Source organism: Vulpes vulpes, chromosome 7 (genome assembly GCF_048418805.1).
Source record: "Vulpes vulpes isolate BD-2025 chromosome 7, VulVul3, whole genome shotgun sequence".
In the NCBI taxonomy this organism is placed as follows: Eukaryota; Metazoa; Chordata; class Mammalia; order Carnivora; family Canidae; genus Vulpes; species Vulpes vulpes.
Window position 1 is genome coordinate 73,094,627 of NC_132786.1, and position 19,441 is coordinate 73,114,067.

Genomic DNA, 19,441 nt, shown 5'->3' on the forward strand with positions numbered 1-19,441 from the left:
CTGCAGGAACTTTCTGCTGCCTCAAACCCAATACGTCATTCGACACACCAGGGTCAGGCTAGCAAGTCCAAGTTAGGGAATGTGCTAAGGAAGAGGGTGCAAAACTTGAAGCAGAAGAGGGGGGAACCTAGGTGGCTCAGTCAGTTGGACATTGCCTTCACCTCGGGTCATGATCTCAGGGTCCGAGGATCATATCAGGGTCCTGGGATAGAGCCCCACATCGGGCTTCCTCTCCCTCTGTTTCCCCCCTGCTTGTGCTCATGCTCTTTCTCTGTCAAATAAATAAAATCTTAAAAAATAAAATAAAATAAGAGACTAATAACGACAAAACTGGCAAAAAAAAAAAAAAAAAAAAAAAAAAGGAAGCTTCAGGAGAGACCGTGGGGTGGAATTGGTTTTTAGCCTTCTCATAGTTATCCAGAGTACTTGGCACAGAGAAGAAAACACATCTGTTTTGATATATGGCCTTACTTTCAAGTTTTAAATTAGATAAATAGAAGCTTAGGGAGGCATCTGTCAATGGTCTATTTCTTCTCTTGTCCTCCTCAGCTTCTCCTTCAGGGCTGTTCTGTTTTCTTCTGTCACCACCTCTCCGTGAGATCTCCCCTCTTGTCTTACTTCCTCCCTCTACCTCCTCTTCATTCCGCTTTGTTCTCTCCCACCTGTCCTCCGGTCCTACATTCATTTCCTTCCTTCTCTCCATCTCTTGGCCATAGCCCTTCTGAGAGCACATCTTCTCATGCTCACCCTGCGGTGGTAACGGAGGTGAGGTGTGATGGGTGGTGGCATGGGCCTGGAGTTACATGCTGGAATAATGCTTCTTACCCGGAGCCATGCTCCCAAATGGTTTTCCAAGGAAAGGCTATGCTGTCAGCGTGAGATGATTCTGGTTTTTCCTTAGTTGTAGCTTTCTCCTCCCCCACATCCAGAGTCCCTCAGAAAGCTGAATGCTGCAGAGTGGTATTGGTGAGGGCTGCATAGATTCTCCCCAGTGCAAAAGGGTGGCTCAAATAGAATTTCCTGTTAGTGTAGGAGAGAAAGGTGTCCCATTAGATATAGCTTGCCTCAAAAGCTCTGGACACATAGACACTTAAGGTAATTTTTTTTATTGCCTACTATTAATAACAGGTATTCTGTAAGAGTTGGTAATTTATTATTATTATTTAACTTGAAAAAACACAAACCACTCCTACTTTCTTTAGGGATCTATCTCTGGTCAAACAGAGGCACATATTGGCACTAATGAATGGTTGCCAAATGAATATATGGATGGATGGATGAACCTTTGGAACATGCAAAGATAAGGGCTGGGTTCCAGAGAAGTATCACTTCCACCCCATTCTTTCTGTCCTAGTTCCTTCTCACTCTCTGCAATAGAAGGTTGGGGCTCCCCCAAGAGCTCTGGAAAGGAAAAGGGAGAGCCAGCATCCCACTCCCTCAAAGGAAGAGCCCAGAGGCACTCTGTGGAGTCAGCGCCCCCCAGCCCCCCACCAGGGAGAAAGCAGGTCTAGCCACAAGAGTGTTGTCCAGGTCTCTGTGGCTTCAGGGCCACTTGCAAGAACTCCCAGGGGCCTCTAGGGAGCTGCCACATTTAGGATTTCACTCAACTCAGCTGGAGGTAGAGAAGAACAGAGCAGGAGCAAAGAGGATTGAGGTGGCTTTGGTAGGCACCCCTTCACTCCCACCCACATCCTCCTGGAATCACCCCCAGGACTAGGACCTGAACCCAGGCCTGAGATGGGACTCCAGGCCTGTCCCAGGAAGGCAATCAGATTATTCCCATCACGGTACCTATGAGTGAGGTCAGCTGTGGCCTGGTGGAGGCTGCCAGGGTGCTGAGGAGTGAAAGGGGCTGGGGCCCAGAGGGGTTCTCTCTTTCCCACTCTCCATAAGTGAATGAATCTCTCCAACTGAGGTCACGCGTGCAAGGGATGCTGTCTTCGCTGGGAGTGTCTTTCTCTAGGTCAAAAAGGTAATGCATTTGTTTGTAACTTTAATTCACAGGGCAGTCTCACAGGTCATAGCCAACACTTATGGGGTGCTTATTATGAGCCAGGCACCATTCCAAACAATCACATGCATGAATACTCTTTTAATCCTCACAATGAGCCAGAGAGGTCAGCCGTTTTACTAGTATTCTGAGACACAGGGAGGTTAAGTCACTTACCCGTGGTCACATAATGAGGAGTCAGAGTGAGAATTCAGAGCCAGGCAGCTAGGCAATAGAGCCCATGTTTTAACTATTATATCATTTGAACAAGGCAGTGCCAGTAAAAGGAGAGAAACAACATGGCTTGGAGAGGATCACTCAGTGAATTTCCTGAGATTCAGCTAGCCGAACTGGCAATGGCCTTGAACCCGGATGGCCTTAAGCCAGAGCCCATTCTTGGTCCAGTTGGCTTCAGCTACTCAGAGGGTGGCTTGCAGCCCAACAGCTTTGGCATCACCTGGGAACACATTAGAAATGCACAGTCTTGGATCCATCCAGAACTACTGACTCCGAATGTGCATCCCCCACTGATGGGGGAGTTGAATGGTTCAGCTTCCCCTTAATGGGGAAGTTGAATGGTTCAGATTCCCCTGAATCTTTTCCAAATATAGCTCTCTCTTACTTTTCATCCAGAAGTTCCCAGAGGCTGGGGTACAGCTGTCCTTCCAAAGTCAAAGAAGAAAAGGGTGTTCTGGGATGCCTGGGTGGCTCAGTGGTTGAGCGTCTGCCTTTGGCTCAGGGCGTGATCCCGGGGTCCTGGGATGGAGTCCTGCAGCGGGCTCCCTGCAGGGGGCCTGCTTCTCCCTCTGCCTATGCCTTTGCCTCTTTATGTTTGTCTCTCATGAATAAATAAATAAAATCTTAAAAAAAAAAAAAGGAAAGAAAAGGGAGTTCTTTCGGTTCCAAGGAAAGTGAAGGGTTCTGAGGACATACTGGGATAATTCGTTCAATCAGCCTCAGGACAGTTTGGGAGTGGTGGTAGTTTCCATGACACCACATGTCTTGTGACTCTGAAAATCAAGCTGTTCTCCCAAGTCCTAGAAATAAGCTTGACATATTCTCTCTGTCTTCTTCAGCCATAATTTCATGGGATATGTTTTGAGTATGTGTGTGATTGAATGTATGTGTGAAAACATTAATGAATCATCATTGTATTTAGTGGTCACATGACATGAGAAAGCACTCCTAGGTTTGGAAAAATGTGAGCCAGCTCTACTTACCACTTAGAACAGGGGCTAAATGAACTGGCAGCCTCCAGGCTGAATTTGGCCTGCAGATACGTTTTGTTTGCCCACTAAGTGTCAGCCTAGACTGTGTTTTAGTTTTTATGGGGCAGGGGGGTATGTCACATAAAAATCCAGATTTTTGCCTTTGTTGAAAAATCAGAGTATCTGGCAGCATCAGGCCTGTGTTCCAGCATGGTGACAATTGAAGTCTTCATGGAAACTTCCATTTTCTTGTTGTGACCGTCCCCACCACTTCCTATTGCCTCTTCAGTGCTGCAACCAAGTGTCAGCCCAGCTATTATTTAACTTACAATGGAGATGAAAGAAAGGTCAACCTTTCTTATATGATGTCTAGGCTCTCTACCTGTTTATACCACTTGCGGATGTTTGAGTTGTAATCCGTGGTTTGGACGAAAGTTGGCAGAGCTTCTCCAGGATCTACACATTCCCCTAAATTCCTAAATATAACCTTATATTCTCATTGCCTTCTGAACCAATAATTTATCAGTAGTGTGATGCACGGATGTTTATTGAATTCCCATTGTGCTTCTAGCCCTGTGCTTGCCACTGCAGATAATTCAGAGGCATGAAAAGAATGAATATTGGTTGAAGACATAAGACTTAAGCCCATGAAACAATTAGGGAATAATTTAAAAGAAGTTATGACCAAGGAAAGATTCATCTAGAAGGATGGGTAGAATTTAGGGTGGAGCATCAAGGGGAAGGGAGCAGATGGGATGAATAAGGCATGGGGAAGAAGAGCTAAGGTTGACCAGAGCAGTTTAGGCCTGCAGAAGAGGAGGCACAGGGCTTCTGCTTGAGGGTGAGATGGTAAGAGGGTCATGCATGCTGAAATGAGTAGATTTGGGGTAAACTAGAACCTGTCAATAAATGGGGAACTGGCTGCTGTGTCCAGAATATGTCATGCTCCCTCACACAGATCCCCTCTGCCTCCTGTGTTTCCGCCAGCCTTGCCTGTGCTCCCTCTCTATGACTTGACTCAGATGCCCGGCCTTCCCCAACAGCCTCCTGGGAGTGGGGATGGGCCTCTGTCTTTGTGCTCCTGAGGTATCCCAGGCACGAGTTTTGAATGTTGCCTAGAAAGAGAGGTTTTGTGATTTTAGGATCTACCCATCTGACTCCACCAAATTATAAACCCTTTCAAAGGGTTTCATACAATGTCTTTCTTTCATTGTGACTCCAAAGCCTTCAACCGTGTTGGACACTTACCAAGGGCTCACTGCATGTTTTTAAATGAGTAAATGAAGAATGAACTAGTGGAAGTTTATTGGAGCAGGCTGGGCATGTGGCAGTAAGGTGGACTAGGGTAGAATCTGCGGGAGTAGAACTGAGGAAAAATATAAGAAATATTTCAAAGAAAGAAATTGGTAAGATATTCACTGCCAAATTGACTATGGTGGCCAAAGAGCCTAGAGAAACTCAAACCAAGGCCTGGAAAGACAACAGAGATCCAGGAAAGCTGGGCTGGGGAGCTGGAGGGGGACATATTCCTACACCTGTGGTGCAGAAAGTTCTCCGAGAAACGGGTGCCCTGTGCCCTCTATTACCTGAGCTGTCCCATTTGGTCTGTGTCTTTTTGCTGCTCCTGGAGCTCCAGCCATTTCAGGATCAAGGAAACAAAGGTCGAAAGGAAAAGAACAGAGCATGAAACTCTCATTTCAAGTCTTGTTTCTAGTTATATTTTTCTCAATGCAAACACTTTAGAGGCAGATATAAATATGAAAAAGGCCAGCTGTGGCTATACTGGGTGGGTGTGACACATATTAAAGTACCAGAAGAAAAAAGTAGGGAAGGGGGAAGGGAGCTGGGGAGAGCAGAGCCCATGCTGCTGTTTTTGCTGAGGAGGAGTGGGTGTGACTCCATCTGTTTGGTCCTTTGTCTCAGCCTTTTATTTTATTTGCTGTAAGTTGCTTGTTGTTGCTAATGTGCAAAAAAATGGATATAATTGCAACCAGAACCAGACTAGAACCTGCCTGAATGAAGAGAAAAACCATCACTCAGGGCTTCATTCTGGGAAATTAAAGAGAAGAAACCAAAGTCCATACAAAGCAATTACTGAGATAACAGTGAAGCAGAAATTCACTTCCCCCGATTTCTCACAGCCCTCTGATCCATTTGGGACATGACAGCCCAGACTCGGTGGCCCTAGATTGCTGGCTGGTCTCTCCATTCTCCATGCCTATACTCCCTTTCTCTTCAAATCAACTGTCACAGCAACAGAGGGGGTGGGGTGGGGTGGGAGGGGCGTGGGGGGTGGCACGGGACCTTTCCAAAAAGTAGATTGGATCGTGTCACTTCTCAGTTTAAAATGAGGCTAAGGCTCCTGCAACACTAAAGTCTGAATTCATTCCCATGGCTCACTGGACCCTGGCACAGCCCTCGGCCCCTGCCCACTTCAACTTCTGTCCATTTGTCCATCACCATCACTTCCCCATTGGCCTTCCCTCCTTCTTTCTAAAGTCACCAAATCTCTTCCTCAGGATAAGGTCTCATCTGGTCCCTCAACCTGTACAGCCTTCTCTACCCTTCATCTATTTAGTGGCTATTTTCCCTTCTGGTCTTAGCCTCCTCTGACCTTCCAGAAATATTATAAACTGTCTGTGCCAGATATTGCCAACGGGTCCCCAGCATCCCTTCTTCCCTTTTTCCTTGGGAACAGAGGTCTAATTTTGTGTTGGGCCCATGGCTATGCACAATGATGAGTGTATTTCCCAGCTCCCTGTAGCTGGGTGTGGCCATGTGACAGAATTTTGGCCATTAATATAAACAGAAGTTATCCTTCAAACAATAATAATAATTTTTTAAAAAATCCATGATTTAACATTTTGAGACAGTCAAGAAGTTGCTTCACTATATCTTGCTCTGTTAGAGTCCAGGGGTCTCCAGCTCCGCAACGTGACATCTTACCTAGAAATTGCTTAACTACAGATCTCTGTGGGTAAGGTTCTGATATACAGAGTGACAATCTCCAGTATAAATTCTCAGGCAGTGGGCAACTGAGTCTTTTTCTTGTGTTAATACTTTTCTACTTCCAGCCCACGTTTGAGTTAATAAGACAAGTTAATACTTATTGAGGCTTTCCTTATGTCTGCCTCTAAATCTGCTGAGAAGCATGCCAAGTAGTGATATGTATGAGGTTATTTACTCTTACAATATCTGGGTGAGGTTGGCATTACCATAATTTCCATTTTGCCCATCTGAAAATGTAGGACTAGAAAAGTGAAGCAATGTGCCTGAGGGCTCATAGAACAGTGACCAGGACTGTGTGAGCTCTTAACCACTCTAAGAGACGACCCCCTCCAACTCTACTTTTTGTCTTTCTTTTCTTTCTTTCCTTTCTTTTTTCTTTCTTCTTTCTTTTCTTTCTTTCTTCTTTCTTTCTTTCTTTCTTTCTTTTCCTTCCTTTCTTTCTTTCTTTTTTGTTTTGTCTTTGCATTTCTGGTCCCTGTTGTGTTCTCAATGCCTGTCTCATACCGTCTGACTTAAGACTCAACCCTAAGTCACCTACACATCTAGGGACATTTCCTCAGGCATGGAGAAAATGGTACTGTACAATGGAGCTTTCCAGAACAGGTTATACATTTAGAAAGCAACTACAGAAGCTCCGTAAAGTCCAAGCAGAGGCAGGCCAGTAGGTAAATGAACTCAATCAGTAGACAATATTTTAGTTGTTTCTCTGTAAGGACTAGGAACTGGACTAGAAGTTAGGTTTTACTTTCCCACCTGTGCTACTAATTTATTCTTATTATTGAAGAGTTACTTTTTATTTTTTATTACATTCCTCCTCTGGAGTCAAGCCTACATGCTTGCTGTATGGAGGAGAGTAAGGCAAAGAGAATGAGGGAAAAGGTTACTCTGAATCAAAGAAAAAAAACCTGGATACTGAGTGTCAGCATTTCAGGCTCCTCCCTCTGCTCCTTTTCCAAGTGACTAGGTTTCTGGATTGTATGGCCCAGACCATCTGGGCTGCAGAAGGGACGGCAGGCTGGCCTGATTTAAGGCATGTATGTACCTGAACTCATCGTGCTGGTGCAAGTCGGCAAAAATCTGAGAGAGTGCCTCACTCTCCCCCTTGGCCATCAGCTGCATGAGGCTCTCACTGGGCTGGGAGGCTTGGGGTTTCTTCTGTACTAACTAGATGGAGAGAAAAAGCAAAGCCAGGTGGTTAAGGACTCAGGGTCTCTGCATTTTCCTAATCATGGTCCCAACCTGAAAGTGCTGGAACTTGGAACTATTCCTCTGGGCTGCCATGTCAGCTGCTCAGAGAGGCCATTCTGGGGCCATTTCTGTTTGCTTATATCTCCTGTATTGTTACAAATATCCTTTGGTGCCTCAAGGTGTCATTGAAAACTTTAGACATAATTTAGTAGATAATCTATTCTTATTAACATACCTTCATACTTTCCTGAGTAATCTATTCATAAAACTTTAATAAGGTTTTTGCTACTTGGTTTTATATTTAAATGTAAGGGGATCAAATATCTATTGTAGGAACTTAATGGATGCTTAAAAAATTAATTTCTCTAAGAAAAATCCTACATTGAGCTGCTTTTTACACCTGGGTAAAATTGTTTTCTTTCCTGTTGCCTGTGATACCCCCATAGGTACTCCAGCTGCTAATTCATTCATTTGATCATTCATTCAATATTTATTAAATGTCAACTATGTGCCAGGCACTAGGGATGTAGCAGCTAAGAAGACAGGGAAAACCCACTGCCTTTATGGAGTTTACATTGCAGCTCAAATTGGTCTTAGGGCTTGGGGCAAAAGTGCCCAGGTGGTTCTATTGGTAAATTCTACCAAATATTTAAAGAAATGGTAATACCAATTCTTCAAAAATTCAGAAAACAGAGGAGAGAACACTTCCCAAATCAGTCAATGAGGCTAATACTACTCCGAGACCAAAGCAAGGGTATCACAAAGATTTCTCAGGAAAACTACAGACTAATATCACTGATGAACATAGAAGCAAAAAATCCTTAACAAAATGCTAACACACTGAATCCAGCAACATATAGAAAGAAAGAATTATATATACCATGACCAGGTGGAATTTTTACTGCAGAAACACAAGGTTGTTTTAACATCTAAAACTCATTAATGCAAGACACTATATTAATAAAGGACAAACCACATGATCATCTAAATAGGTACAGAAAAAATATTTGACATAATCCAATACCCAGTCATGATAAAAACTCTGAATAAACAAAGAATAGAAGGCAAGGTCCTCAACCTGATAAAGGACATCTACAAAAATCTCTCGGTTACATCATATTTAATGAAAGACTGAATGTATTTTTCCTAAGATTGGAAACAAGGTGAGGATATCTGCTTTTGCCACTTCTAATAAATATTGTATGGTGCTAAAGGTTCTGGTTAAGGCAATAGACAATAAACAAACAAAGAGATCCTGACTGGAAATGAAGTAAAATTGTCTTTATTTGCAGATGATATTTACATACATATGTATGTAGAAAATCCCAAGGAATTTGCAAGAACTACTGTAATGAACAGGGTTATATACAAAAATCAATTGTGTATCTATATACCATCAATGAGTGATGCAAACATGAAGTTAAGAAAACATAATTCAGTTCACAATAGTATCGACAATAATAAAATACTTAGGAATAAGCTTAATAAAAGAAATTCAGAACATGTTTACTGAAATGTACAAAAATATTATTAAGAGAAATGAAAGATCAAAATAGATGGAAAGATAATCTCATTTTCATGTACTGGAAGACTCAATACTGTTAGGATGGCAATTCTCTCCAAATTAATGTGTGAATTCAACATATTCTTGTCAAAATTCCAGCAGGCTATTTTGTAGAAATTGACAAGCTGATTCTGAAATTGGTATGGAAATGCAAAGGATCTAGAATAGTCAAAATAATTTGAAAAAGGATCAAACTGGAAAATGCACATCACCCAATTTCAAAACATAGTATAAGACTATACTAATCAAGACAATGTGATATTGGCACAAGAATAAGCAACAGATCAATGGAACTCTCAATTGAGAATCCAGAGATAAATCCTTAATTTATGGTCAATTTATTTTTGACAAAGATGCCAGGACAATTCATTGGAGAAAGAATAGTCTTTTCAACAAATGGAAAACCCTTTATTATATATAGGACAATTGTATATCCACATGTAAAAAAAAAGTACTTAAACTCTTACTTCCCATCATATACAAGTAGTAACTCAAAATAGATTATAGACCTAAATGTAAGAGCTAAATCTATAAAACTTCTATAAGAAAACATAGGATAAAATCTTTGTGACTTCCAGTTGAACAAAAGTCTTCGCTACAACCCCAAAAGCCTGATCCAAAAAAGAAAAGAAAAAAATCGATAAAGTAAACTTCATCAAACTTAAAAACTTGCTACCCAAAAATACCATTAAGAAAATGAAAAGGAAACTTACAGACTGGTAGAAAAATATTTGCAAAACATATATCTGATAAAGGATGTGTATCTAGAATATACAAAGAACTTTCACAATTCAATAAAAAGACAAAACTCAATTTATTTTTTTGAAACTCAATTTAAAAGTAGGCAAAAGAGTTGAATAGATATTTCACCGAAGAGGATATATAAGTGACGAGTAAGCCCATGAAAACTTTCTCAACATCATTAGATATTCAGGAAACCCAAATTAAATCCACTATGCATCCATTAGAATGGCTTTACTAAAAACCATAAATAATACCAGTGTTGGTAAGGATATGGAGAAAGTGAAACCCTCATGTACTGCTGATAGGAATGTAAAATGGTGTAGCCACTTTGGAAAATGCTTTGTCAGTTTCTTTAAAAGTTAAATCTAGGAGTGCCTGGGTGGCTCACGGTGAAGCACCCGCCTTCAGCTCAGGTCATGATCCCAGAGTCTTGGGATTGAGTCCTGTGTCAGGCTCCCTGCTAAGCAGGGAGTCTGCTTCTCCCTCTCTCTCTCTGCCCTTCCCCCCTGCCCATGCTCCCTTTCTCCCTCTCACTCTCTCAAAATAAATAAAATCTTTAAAAGTTAAATCTAACCCCCCCCAAAAAAAAATAAAAAAATAAAAGTTAAATCTAAACTTACTCTATGACCCAGCTATTGCATTCCTTGGAGTCTACCCAAGACAAATGAAACATATGTCTGCACAAAAACTTGTACACAAATGTTCATACCAGCATTATTCATAATAGTCAAAAACTGGAAACAATCCAAATGTTCGCCAGTGGACAAAATGTGGTATATCTATACAATGGAATGCTATTCAGTAATTTTCAAAAAAGATTTTATTTATTTATTCATGAGAGACACAGCAAGAGAGAGAGGCAGAGAGAGAAGCAGGCTCCCTGCAGGCAGCCTGGTGTGAGACTCAATCCCAGGATGCCGGGATCATGCCCTGAGCCAAAGGCAGATGCTCAACCACTGAGCCACCCAGGCACCCCTGCCACTCAGCAATACGGAGAGTTTGTGACTCTGCCATGGAGTTGACCTCATGGGTGAGCCTGAAAAACATTATGCTAACTGAAAGAAGCCAGGCACAGAAGGCTATATATTATAGGATTTAATTTGTATGAAATGTCTAAGAAATATGAATTTATAGAGACTGAACATATATCAATGGCTGCCTAGGGCAGAGAAATAGGAACAATTGAATGACTGCAAATGGGCACAGGGGAATTTGTAGGGTGACGGAAGTGTTCTAAAACTGGTTTGTGGTGATGGTTGCACAATTCTCCGTGGTTACTGAGAATGTTGAACTGTGTTCTTCAAAGGGTTGGGTTTTATGGTTGTAAATTATACCTCAATAAAGCTGATTAGCAAAGGCCTAAGGCAGGGATCACCTTCTCAGGTTGCTCGCATACCAGCTCACCTAAACTCCATAGTTCAGCTCTGGACTTTGCTGGAGGTGGCAATGGTGCCCACTTACGTTAGAGTCTCCCGAGGGGCTGCAGCTGTTCTTGGGTACCAGACAGTGAGTGACAAGAATCCTAGGGTCTTTGGTGGTGATAGACAGGCCCTTATGCAGAATTTGAACCAGTCGGATCCAGAAGTGGAAGACAGTCTCAGGATGGTCAGGGTGGAGCCTGAGATAGTAGATCTTCTCAGTGACTGTCCTCAACCGCAGGATGCGCTGAAGCTGGTCGTAGACCTGGAGCTCCACAAACTTCAATGGGAGAATCCTGGAGCCACAAGGGAGGACACAAGGTGGCAACCCTATCGCTTCTGATTTAACCCTGTCTTTGTTAAAATGAGAAAGGTCTTCTACAGGGCTGAGGCTTTTGGAGTAGGAGAGAGAATGCTTAGCACAGTGATACTCAAACTTTGGGGAGACCAGATTCACCTGGGGGCACCTGGGTGGGTCAGTCGGTTAAGCATCTGCCTTCAGCTCAGGTCATCATCTCAGGGTCCTGGGCTCGAGCCCAACATTGGCCTCCCTTCTCAGTGGGGAGTCTGCTTCTCCCTCTCCCTCTACTCTCTGCTCTCTCTCTCTCTCACTCTATAATAAATAAAAATCTTTTTTAAAACCCTATTAAAAAAATACATAAATAAAGTGCAGACACCTGAAGATATCCCCTACAACTCAGATTCAGTAGGTCTGGGGGCTTGCCCTGACATCTGCCATGATTCTCATGTTGGTGCTCCCTGGGATCCTGTTTGAGAGAGGTAGCCCTGGAGTAAGGTGCCTGGGGTCAGTTTTCTTCTTGATAGCATAAAGGGAACTGCCCTTCCCAGCCACAGAGTGGCATTGTCCAGCCTGTCCATTTGTTGACCCTAATGCTTTACTCTTCGAAAAGAGGCTAAAGTTCAAGGATTTGAGCTGTACTTCCCAGCCAACATGGAGAAATGAAGGGTTTCCCTGGATTTTGGGACTCTCTAGAGATTCTTGAGATATCCTACAGATTACTGGAAGAAGCTCAAATATCCAAAAGAACTGTTTCATCCCAGAGAGGTCTGATGTCATTGTATGTCACAGTTCTGAGATGCAGTTCCACTCATTCTACCAGTAGGAAAACTGAGATGAGGCAAATAACTTGAGACTAAAAACTTTTTGGAGTCATTGGGATACCAGAGACTAGAACCTATGTCTCCCACCAGTGCTCCATTTGCCAGACCTCATTGTTTCCTTGCCCCTAGGCGGCCCAAGTCGGAGAGATGTTCTATGCTCAATGGGGTGAGTGCAGCGAGAAGGGGCATGTTGACTAGCTTCACACTGTGGACTACATAACTCTTCCCTTGGCCGTTCCCCACCCTGGCCTTGATGCTTCTGGTGCACCTTGTCTTGGGCTACTGTTGTCTAAAAAAATAATGTCACTGCCAGTGACTTCTCTGCTTCTCACTACTTGGAGTTTAGTCACAAAGCAGCCTCTGCTTTGGGTCCACCCTTCATGCTACTCATCCTCTGTTCCCATCTGCAATACTTACCTCTTCAGCTTGATGTTTGGGGCTGTAGATGGTCTGTTCCATGTCTGGCTCTGTCCCTGGTGCCATTTGACACTAGCCATGAGGAGGATATTGGGAAGGGGCAGGCAAGGCACAGAGGAGGTTACCCCAAGGGCCATGGTGTTGGAGGCTTTGTAGATGTCTATCCAGCTCCTGCCCTTTCTGACCTGCAAAGCAGCCCCACGGACATGGCCTGAGCATTTGGCAGAAGCAGCAGTGTATTCTAGCAGAGGGTTTCTCAACCTCAGGCCTATTCACCTTTGGGGCTGGGTAATTCTTTGTTTGAGGGAGGGAGCTCTCGCATGCATTGCCCGATTGTTAGCAGCAGCCTCGGTCTCCACCCACAAGACACTAGTAGCAATCCCTTCCCCCACGGAGTTGTGGCCATCAAAAATATCTCCATTTGAGAAAAAAAAAAAAAAAAAAAAAAAAAAAATATATATATATATATATATATATATATATCCATTTGGGATTGCCAAATGCCCCCTGGCGGCGGTGGGCAAAATCAACGCTTGTTGAGAAGCACTGTTGAAACCTGTATTGGTTAAATACCTGTAAAGTATTTATACTACCTCCTCTTAACAACTGCTCTCAGGAACCATAACCCAGGAGTTCCCTGACCTGTGTCACATTCCTGTGGCTCCTCCCCACACTGTTTCCTGGCTTTTCTTGGAAAAACTTGTCCTTAAGGTCATTCTTTGAGGGGCCCAATTATCTCCTGCACTTTCCCTGCACTGTAAGATCCCTTGCAACTCCCAAGGTCTGTTTATTTGGGGTTCCCCCAACCCCAGCCCCAGGAAAGGAAGTGCAGGCAAGGAAACAAAGATACGCTAAGGGGCCCAGGGTGGCACAGGTGGTTAAGGGGCTGACTTTTGATATGTCGGCTCAGGTCATGATCTCAGGGTCTTAGAATTGAGCCCGGGATGGGCTCATGCTCAGCAGGGAGTCTGCTTGACATTCTGTCTCCCTCTCTCTCTGCCCCTCCCTCTGTGCTGCCCCTGTGTGCGAGCATGCTCTCTCTCTCTAATAAATAAATAAATATTTTTTATTAAAAAATCTTTTTTTATTGCATCATTAAAAAATGCAAGAAGTGCCCATTGTACTTAGGCCTTTGCTTCCCATGTTTGCCTGTAACAACCAGGCCCAACTCCTTTTATAATAGAAGAAACTGGGATTTGGGGCACTCAGGTCACTTGCACAATGACACCTCCTGATAAGAAAGCAGAGACTCTTGAGCCTGGGGCCCTTTTGGTACCCAGCTCCTCTTTTACCAATCAGCATTTCTGTTACAAGCCCTCAAAGGGCAACCCATTTCACTGCCTCTTTGTTCATCTCTTTGGGCTGACAGCCTGGAGGAGGAAACAAATTGAGGGATTCAGAGACCAAATCTACTGAGAGCAGAAAACCCCTGACCTCTGTCCCCACGATGACAAATGCCTGCAGAAGAAGCCCTGTCTGAGGCTCTGCAAAGTCAGGGTCAGATGCATTTCAGGCCCACTGACTCCTCCTTGCCTCAGTTCTCACTCCACTCCAGTCCCAGGGGCAGATGCTCCCAGTCACATCTTGGGAACAGGGTTAGGAGAATCAAGGAATGCCATTCTGAGCCACCCAAGTGTACCTGGACAAAGTTGCTTTCAAATACCACTGAGTCAGGAAATAGGTTGAATTCTGGAGAATGAAGCATCTGGCAGAGCAGTCCCTCCTCTACACCCAGGCCCACTCCAGGGTTTGGCTCCCCATCCACAGGCAAGAGGCCCCTGACTTCTTCCCAAGCATTTAGAGGAGGGAAGGTTGGAAAAGATCTTGTGACTTTTACTGTCTTCTTTGATTTCCACCGAGTCTTTCTCTGTGGAACCGATGACAACATTTCTGCACATGCTCAGGGGCCTGCTGCAAGTTTGTCCTGGTATCTCTCTCTTCCCTCGTGGCCTTGGGCAGCTGGCCAAGGCCTGGGACCGCCAATCAGCTCACAATGATGAATGGATGACATCATGAAAAAACCAGGGCAGGCCTGCAGGAAAGGGAAATGCAGAGGAGCCTCCCTTTTCCTCCAGAGTGCTTTTAGGGCTTGTTTATGCCCTGATGGTCCCCAGCCCCTGTCAGAACTCCGGGACACGGTGCCCCCAGAGCTTGCTGAGAAAGTGGTGAGCCAGGCAGAAAACAAGGAAGGAAGGTTTCTGGGAGGCGATCTTCCTCCCTGCCTTTCAACCTTCCCTTACTTTTAGTGCAACCTACCTCAAATAGTTTGAAGGGCTGTTCTCTATTTAAAACCCAGCCCTACTGAGCCTTGCATGATATGGGAACACGCGTGACCTGGTTTATCTGCAGGACGCTTTTCTGTTTTGGAAGGAATTGCTGGGCCCTGCTCCGTGCTCTGCTCTGTGCTCTGCTACGCCTGGGTGGGTTACTCCTGCAGGCCTATTTCCCTTAGCGGGTCAAACTGAAGGAGGAATACAAGTAATTAGTTTCTTACCCAGAGGCTGGCTTTTGAGGGTGCCAGCTGAGAGGAATAGAACTGGGATGGGCAGTTCTGCTACATCAACAAGATATTCCCCCTCTCAGAGAGTGACAGCATTCCTCATTCTGGAGTCAGAAGAAGCAAGAGCCCAAATCCTGCTGTGGCTAGGTCAGGGGCAAAGAACAAAGCAGGCTGACCACCGCTCAAGTCCCCTTTGGGGGGAAATTGTATTCTAATTTGAACAAAATTCTGGAATTTACTAAATGATGTATTATCCATCAAAATCAAATGTGATCTCTTTGGAAAAGTGAGTTGACAACTCATATATGCAACGTACAAGCATGAAGATATATTTTTGTATTTCCTTATCAAGTCAGAGAGGCAGCTGAAAGGTCACAAGACTCTTCTGATCCGATTCCATCTGCCCCTCACCTGGTCACTTCTAGTTTGCCCCTGGTCAAGTACCTGAAACTGCTTCCTGGTTGGCAAAGCAACTTCTGCATTCCTGTTCCTCATTTTCTTCTGCTTATCATGTGGGACAAATGTCTTCCATGGAATACTCTCTAAGGATAGGGTCAAGAGACCACATTCTGAGATTTACATTTCTCTAGAAACAACACACAGTACAAACAAGATGGCAGTTAACACGCTGGTATAAGTTAAGCTTGTCTACCACAGTCAAACTTATTGGTCTGGGAATATGGTTTGGATGTATTTGGCCACTGAGACATCCAAAGGTCCCCTTTAGTGGGGCAGATGACTTTTTCTGTTTTCTGTACTCTCCTGTTCAGCCCACTTCTGTGGTATGTGAAAGAGGCTTTAGTGCCTGGTCTAGAAAGCTAATTGTGAGGAAGTGAGCTTTCAGCTCTAAACAAAATGCCAAGCAATAATCAAATGTCTTCAAGATGCCTACCCTTCCTACTTGCCCCCAATCAAACCTCAAAAACTAGCACACTTAATATTTTTTAAAACCACTTGATGGATGCTTGCCTTTCTCAATATCCATTCTCTCCATTTCTTTATCAATGGAATGCCTGATTTTTAGTTGGGCACAAGTTTCTGGAATCAAAATTACATTTCCTGGCCTCCCTTACAGCTAGATAAGGCCATGTGACAAAGATGTAAGCCCAACGTGCAAAGTGCTGAGGAAACACTGTGGGAAGGGGCATACTTTTTTCACTCCTTATTTTTTTCCTTCTGACTGGAATAGAGACTTGACAGTTGGAGCCTGAGCAGTCCCATTGGGCCATGAAGTGGCATTCTACGGGTGGTAGCATAGCAAGATAAAAGGGTTCCAGCTCCTTGATGATCATAAAACTGTCATACTAGTCCTACCTGGACTATGCACATCCAGACTTCCTCTATGTATGAAAGAAATAAATTTGAGTTTTCTGTTATACTGAGTCAGACTTAAAACTTGCTGATACAACTATATAAAACTCCTGTCTATTCTTCCAGGCTGATTTTACAGGATATAATGAGGCTATTTACCAATAATTCTAAGCAATGAAGAAAATAAGGTTAATTTATAGGTAGTCAGGACCTTAAGACTGACAAACTTGTGACTTCTGGGGAGGAAAGTTGTGTAAATATATGTCCCCATAATATGAGAAACTCGTTGCAACTTTTATCATTCTGTGCATGCAGAGATGTTGATGCTGCCACAATTATTGCTTTGGGCACATTTGGCGATCACTCCGGTGATGGTCTGTGGTTTGAGGCTAAAATCACTCGGTATAGTGTCAAATATCATTTCAAAGCTTGCTCAGGAATGACCAAGTATCTGATTGTCAGTTGGGGCTGGACCTGGGTTCTGAGGAGCTTAAAGTTTATACAACTTTGGAGATACTTAAAAATACTGGAGGGATGGGGCAATAGGAAGTTATTGTTTGATGGGTGCAGTTTTAGTTCGGGAAGATGACAAAGTTCTGAAGATGGATGTTGTTGATGGTTGCACAGCAATGTGAGTATACATTATTCCACTAAACTGTACACTTAAAATGGTAAATTTTATGTATATTTTACTACAGTAAAAGATTTCTAAAACATAAAAAATAAAATAAAAAATCCCCACAAAAGTATGATACAAAATTGTTAGAAGCCCTCATCGGGGCTTGGAAGTTTCCATGTGAACAAAGGGCTCTAAAGTATAAGCTTTATTATCTTCATGGTAAATCTGTCCCATTTAAATCTGTGTCACTATTTAAAAAAAAAAAACTATTACGTAAGCAGGACATGTGCTTGTAGAACATCAGAAAATAGAGACAAGTTTAAAAAACAAACAGCATATTCTTACCTCCAACATCACTGCAACAACCATGGGTATGGGTGTGTGTGTGTGTGTGTGTGTGTGTGTGTGTGTGTGTGTGTGTTTGTGAGAGAGAAAGAGAAAGAGAGAGAGATACTACTCTAAAAATTGTTTATAACTTTTTTATAACATAAATGATTTAGTCAACACTTTCTACCTTTGTACTTTGGTATACTTTTATCTCATCTCATCTAATTTCTGAGGCATATCAAAATTTCTTCAATTAACTCCAATTATTCTTAAAACTGATTTATCCAAATCAGTATTCAATCTAAGACTTCACATTCCTCTTAAGTTTATTTTAATCTAATACAGTCCTGTTTTTAGGACACTTACTAGTGGAAAAATTGAAGTAGTTGTCCTACAGAATATCTCACCTTCTGGATTTGTCTGGTTACTTCCTCATGTTATTTAGTTCACTTGCCTAGCTATTATTTTTCTTGTGAAATAGAATTTATATCTAAAGGGCTGATGGTTTCAGGTAATTTTTTTAATTAAAATAGTCACTATTTCTTAGTAAGGAGCTACCATGGGATCTATGTAAGATATTACTCTTCTCTCCCAAAGAATGTCCATAGGAAAATATGTTGAAAGAATACATATATATCAGGAGAAAAATGATTCCAGGAAATAGAATAAAGTCCTTGACAAGAATCTTCTCTGCACTCAAGGGACCTTCGAGTTCCCATGAAACAAGCCAGCAAACAAACATAATCAGACACCAAAATAAAATGAAAAGGAGACCTGATGACGTAAGGGCGGGGGGAAGAAGAAAAACCCACTCAGTATCTGACAGTCACATTAGAAACCACAAGGAATGGAGGTAACATGGTAGCAAATGGAGTCAATGTCATGGTTAGTAGGTCAGAGACTATCACATGGAACACGATAAAGAAGAGCAAGAGATGAGGAGACTAGAAAGAAAATGACATGGGAGACATTTATATTGACCCAACATATAGCTGGAGTCCCTAATCAAGAGGGAACAAATGGAATTGAAAAAGTCATCAAACACATGAAAGGAAAAGCCATTTCTGAAACAAAAGACCCAATTTGGCAAACAATGGGATTTACTTTATTCCACGTAAACTAAGTAAAGAAACCATTGAGACAAGAATAGCTCTTGTCAAGTTCCTTAATCTTAGGCCTAACAAAAGCATCCTACTACAAATGTCTGGATAGAAGAAGCAGAGAATCTGCCAAGGGGAATAAAATGAGACTAGTTTCAGACTTAAGCAACTTTAGATGCTATGAGACAATGGAACAATGTAAAAGAATGTTGGAGAAAAAGGATGTGACCCATAATTCCATAGATGGGATTTACATCGAATGACATTCATTCAACTGTAAAGGAAGCAAAAATAATCTTCAAATACTAAGCATGCTGGAATAAATAAATTTATAGGCTGGTTCTTTGAAAAAAAAAATTAGACCACTGGCTAACAGTTTAATTTTTTATAAAAGGAAGACACAGAATATACAATTTGAAATAAGAAATCACAAATAAGTACAAATAACTACAGGTTCCTGGATAAAGGAGATGTGCAACCTACAATATACTTTAGTCTAGGTATGTTCAAAAGACTTCAAAATATAGTGACTTAAAATAGAATGTTGGTTCTCTCTTACACAGTAGTCCAAAGATAGGCAGTCCTGAGCTGGTAGAGTACCTCTGCCATTGTCAATATGTCACTATCTGTCTCTGTGTTTCAAAGTGGCTGCTTCAGCTCCTGCCATCATATTTGCATACTGGCCAGAGAGAAGGGGAAGGGGGAAGGGGAGGGCACACTCATTCCTTTTAAGGGCATGACCTAGAAATGGCATAATCACTTTTGCTCACATCCCATTGGTCGGAATTCAGTCATATGGCCACACCCAGGCACAAGGGAAGCTGGAAAGTGTAGCTTTAGCTGGATGCCCATGAGCCCACCTAGAATTGGGGTGTTATTATTTAAGGGTGAAGGATATCAGTGTATAATCAGCAGCCTCTGCAA

The 19,441-nt window shown here is 42.7% G+C and overlaps 1 protein-coding gene across 1 annotated transcript; it reads right to left on the bottom strand.

Moving 5' to 3' along the window:
• Positions 1-1,574: 1,574 nt before the first annotated feature.
• Positions 1,575-14,548, bottom strand: GARIN1B (golgi associated RAB2 interactor 1B). The gene is made up of 7 exons (XM_026010871.1): positions 14,300-14,548; positions 12,661-12,845; positions 11,165-11,417; positions 7,250-7,371; positions 4,785-4,822; positions 1,792-1,959; positions 1,575-1,612 (listed from the first exon to the last, which is right to left on the bottom strand). Exons 1-7 carry the CDS (start codon positions 14,546-14,548, stop codon positions 1,575-1,577), a joined length of 1,053 nt encoding a protein of 350 aa, XP_025866656.1.
• Positions 14,549-19,441: the final 4,893 nt, after the last annotated feature.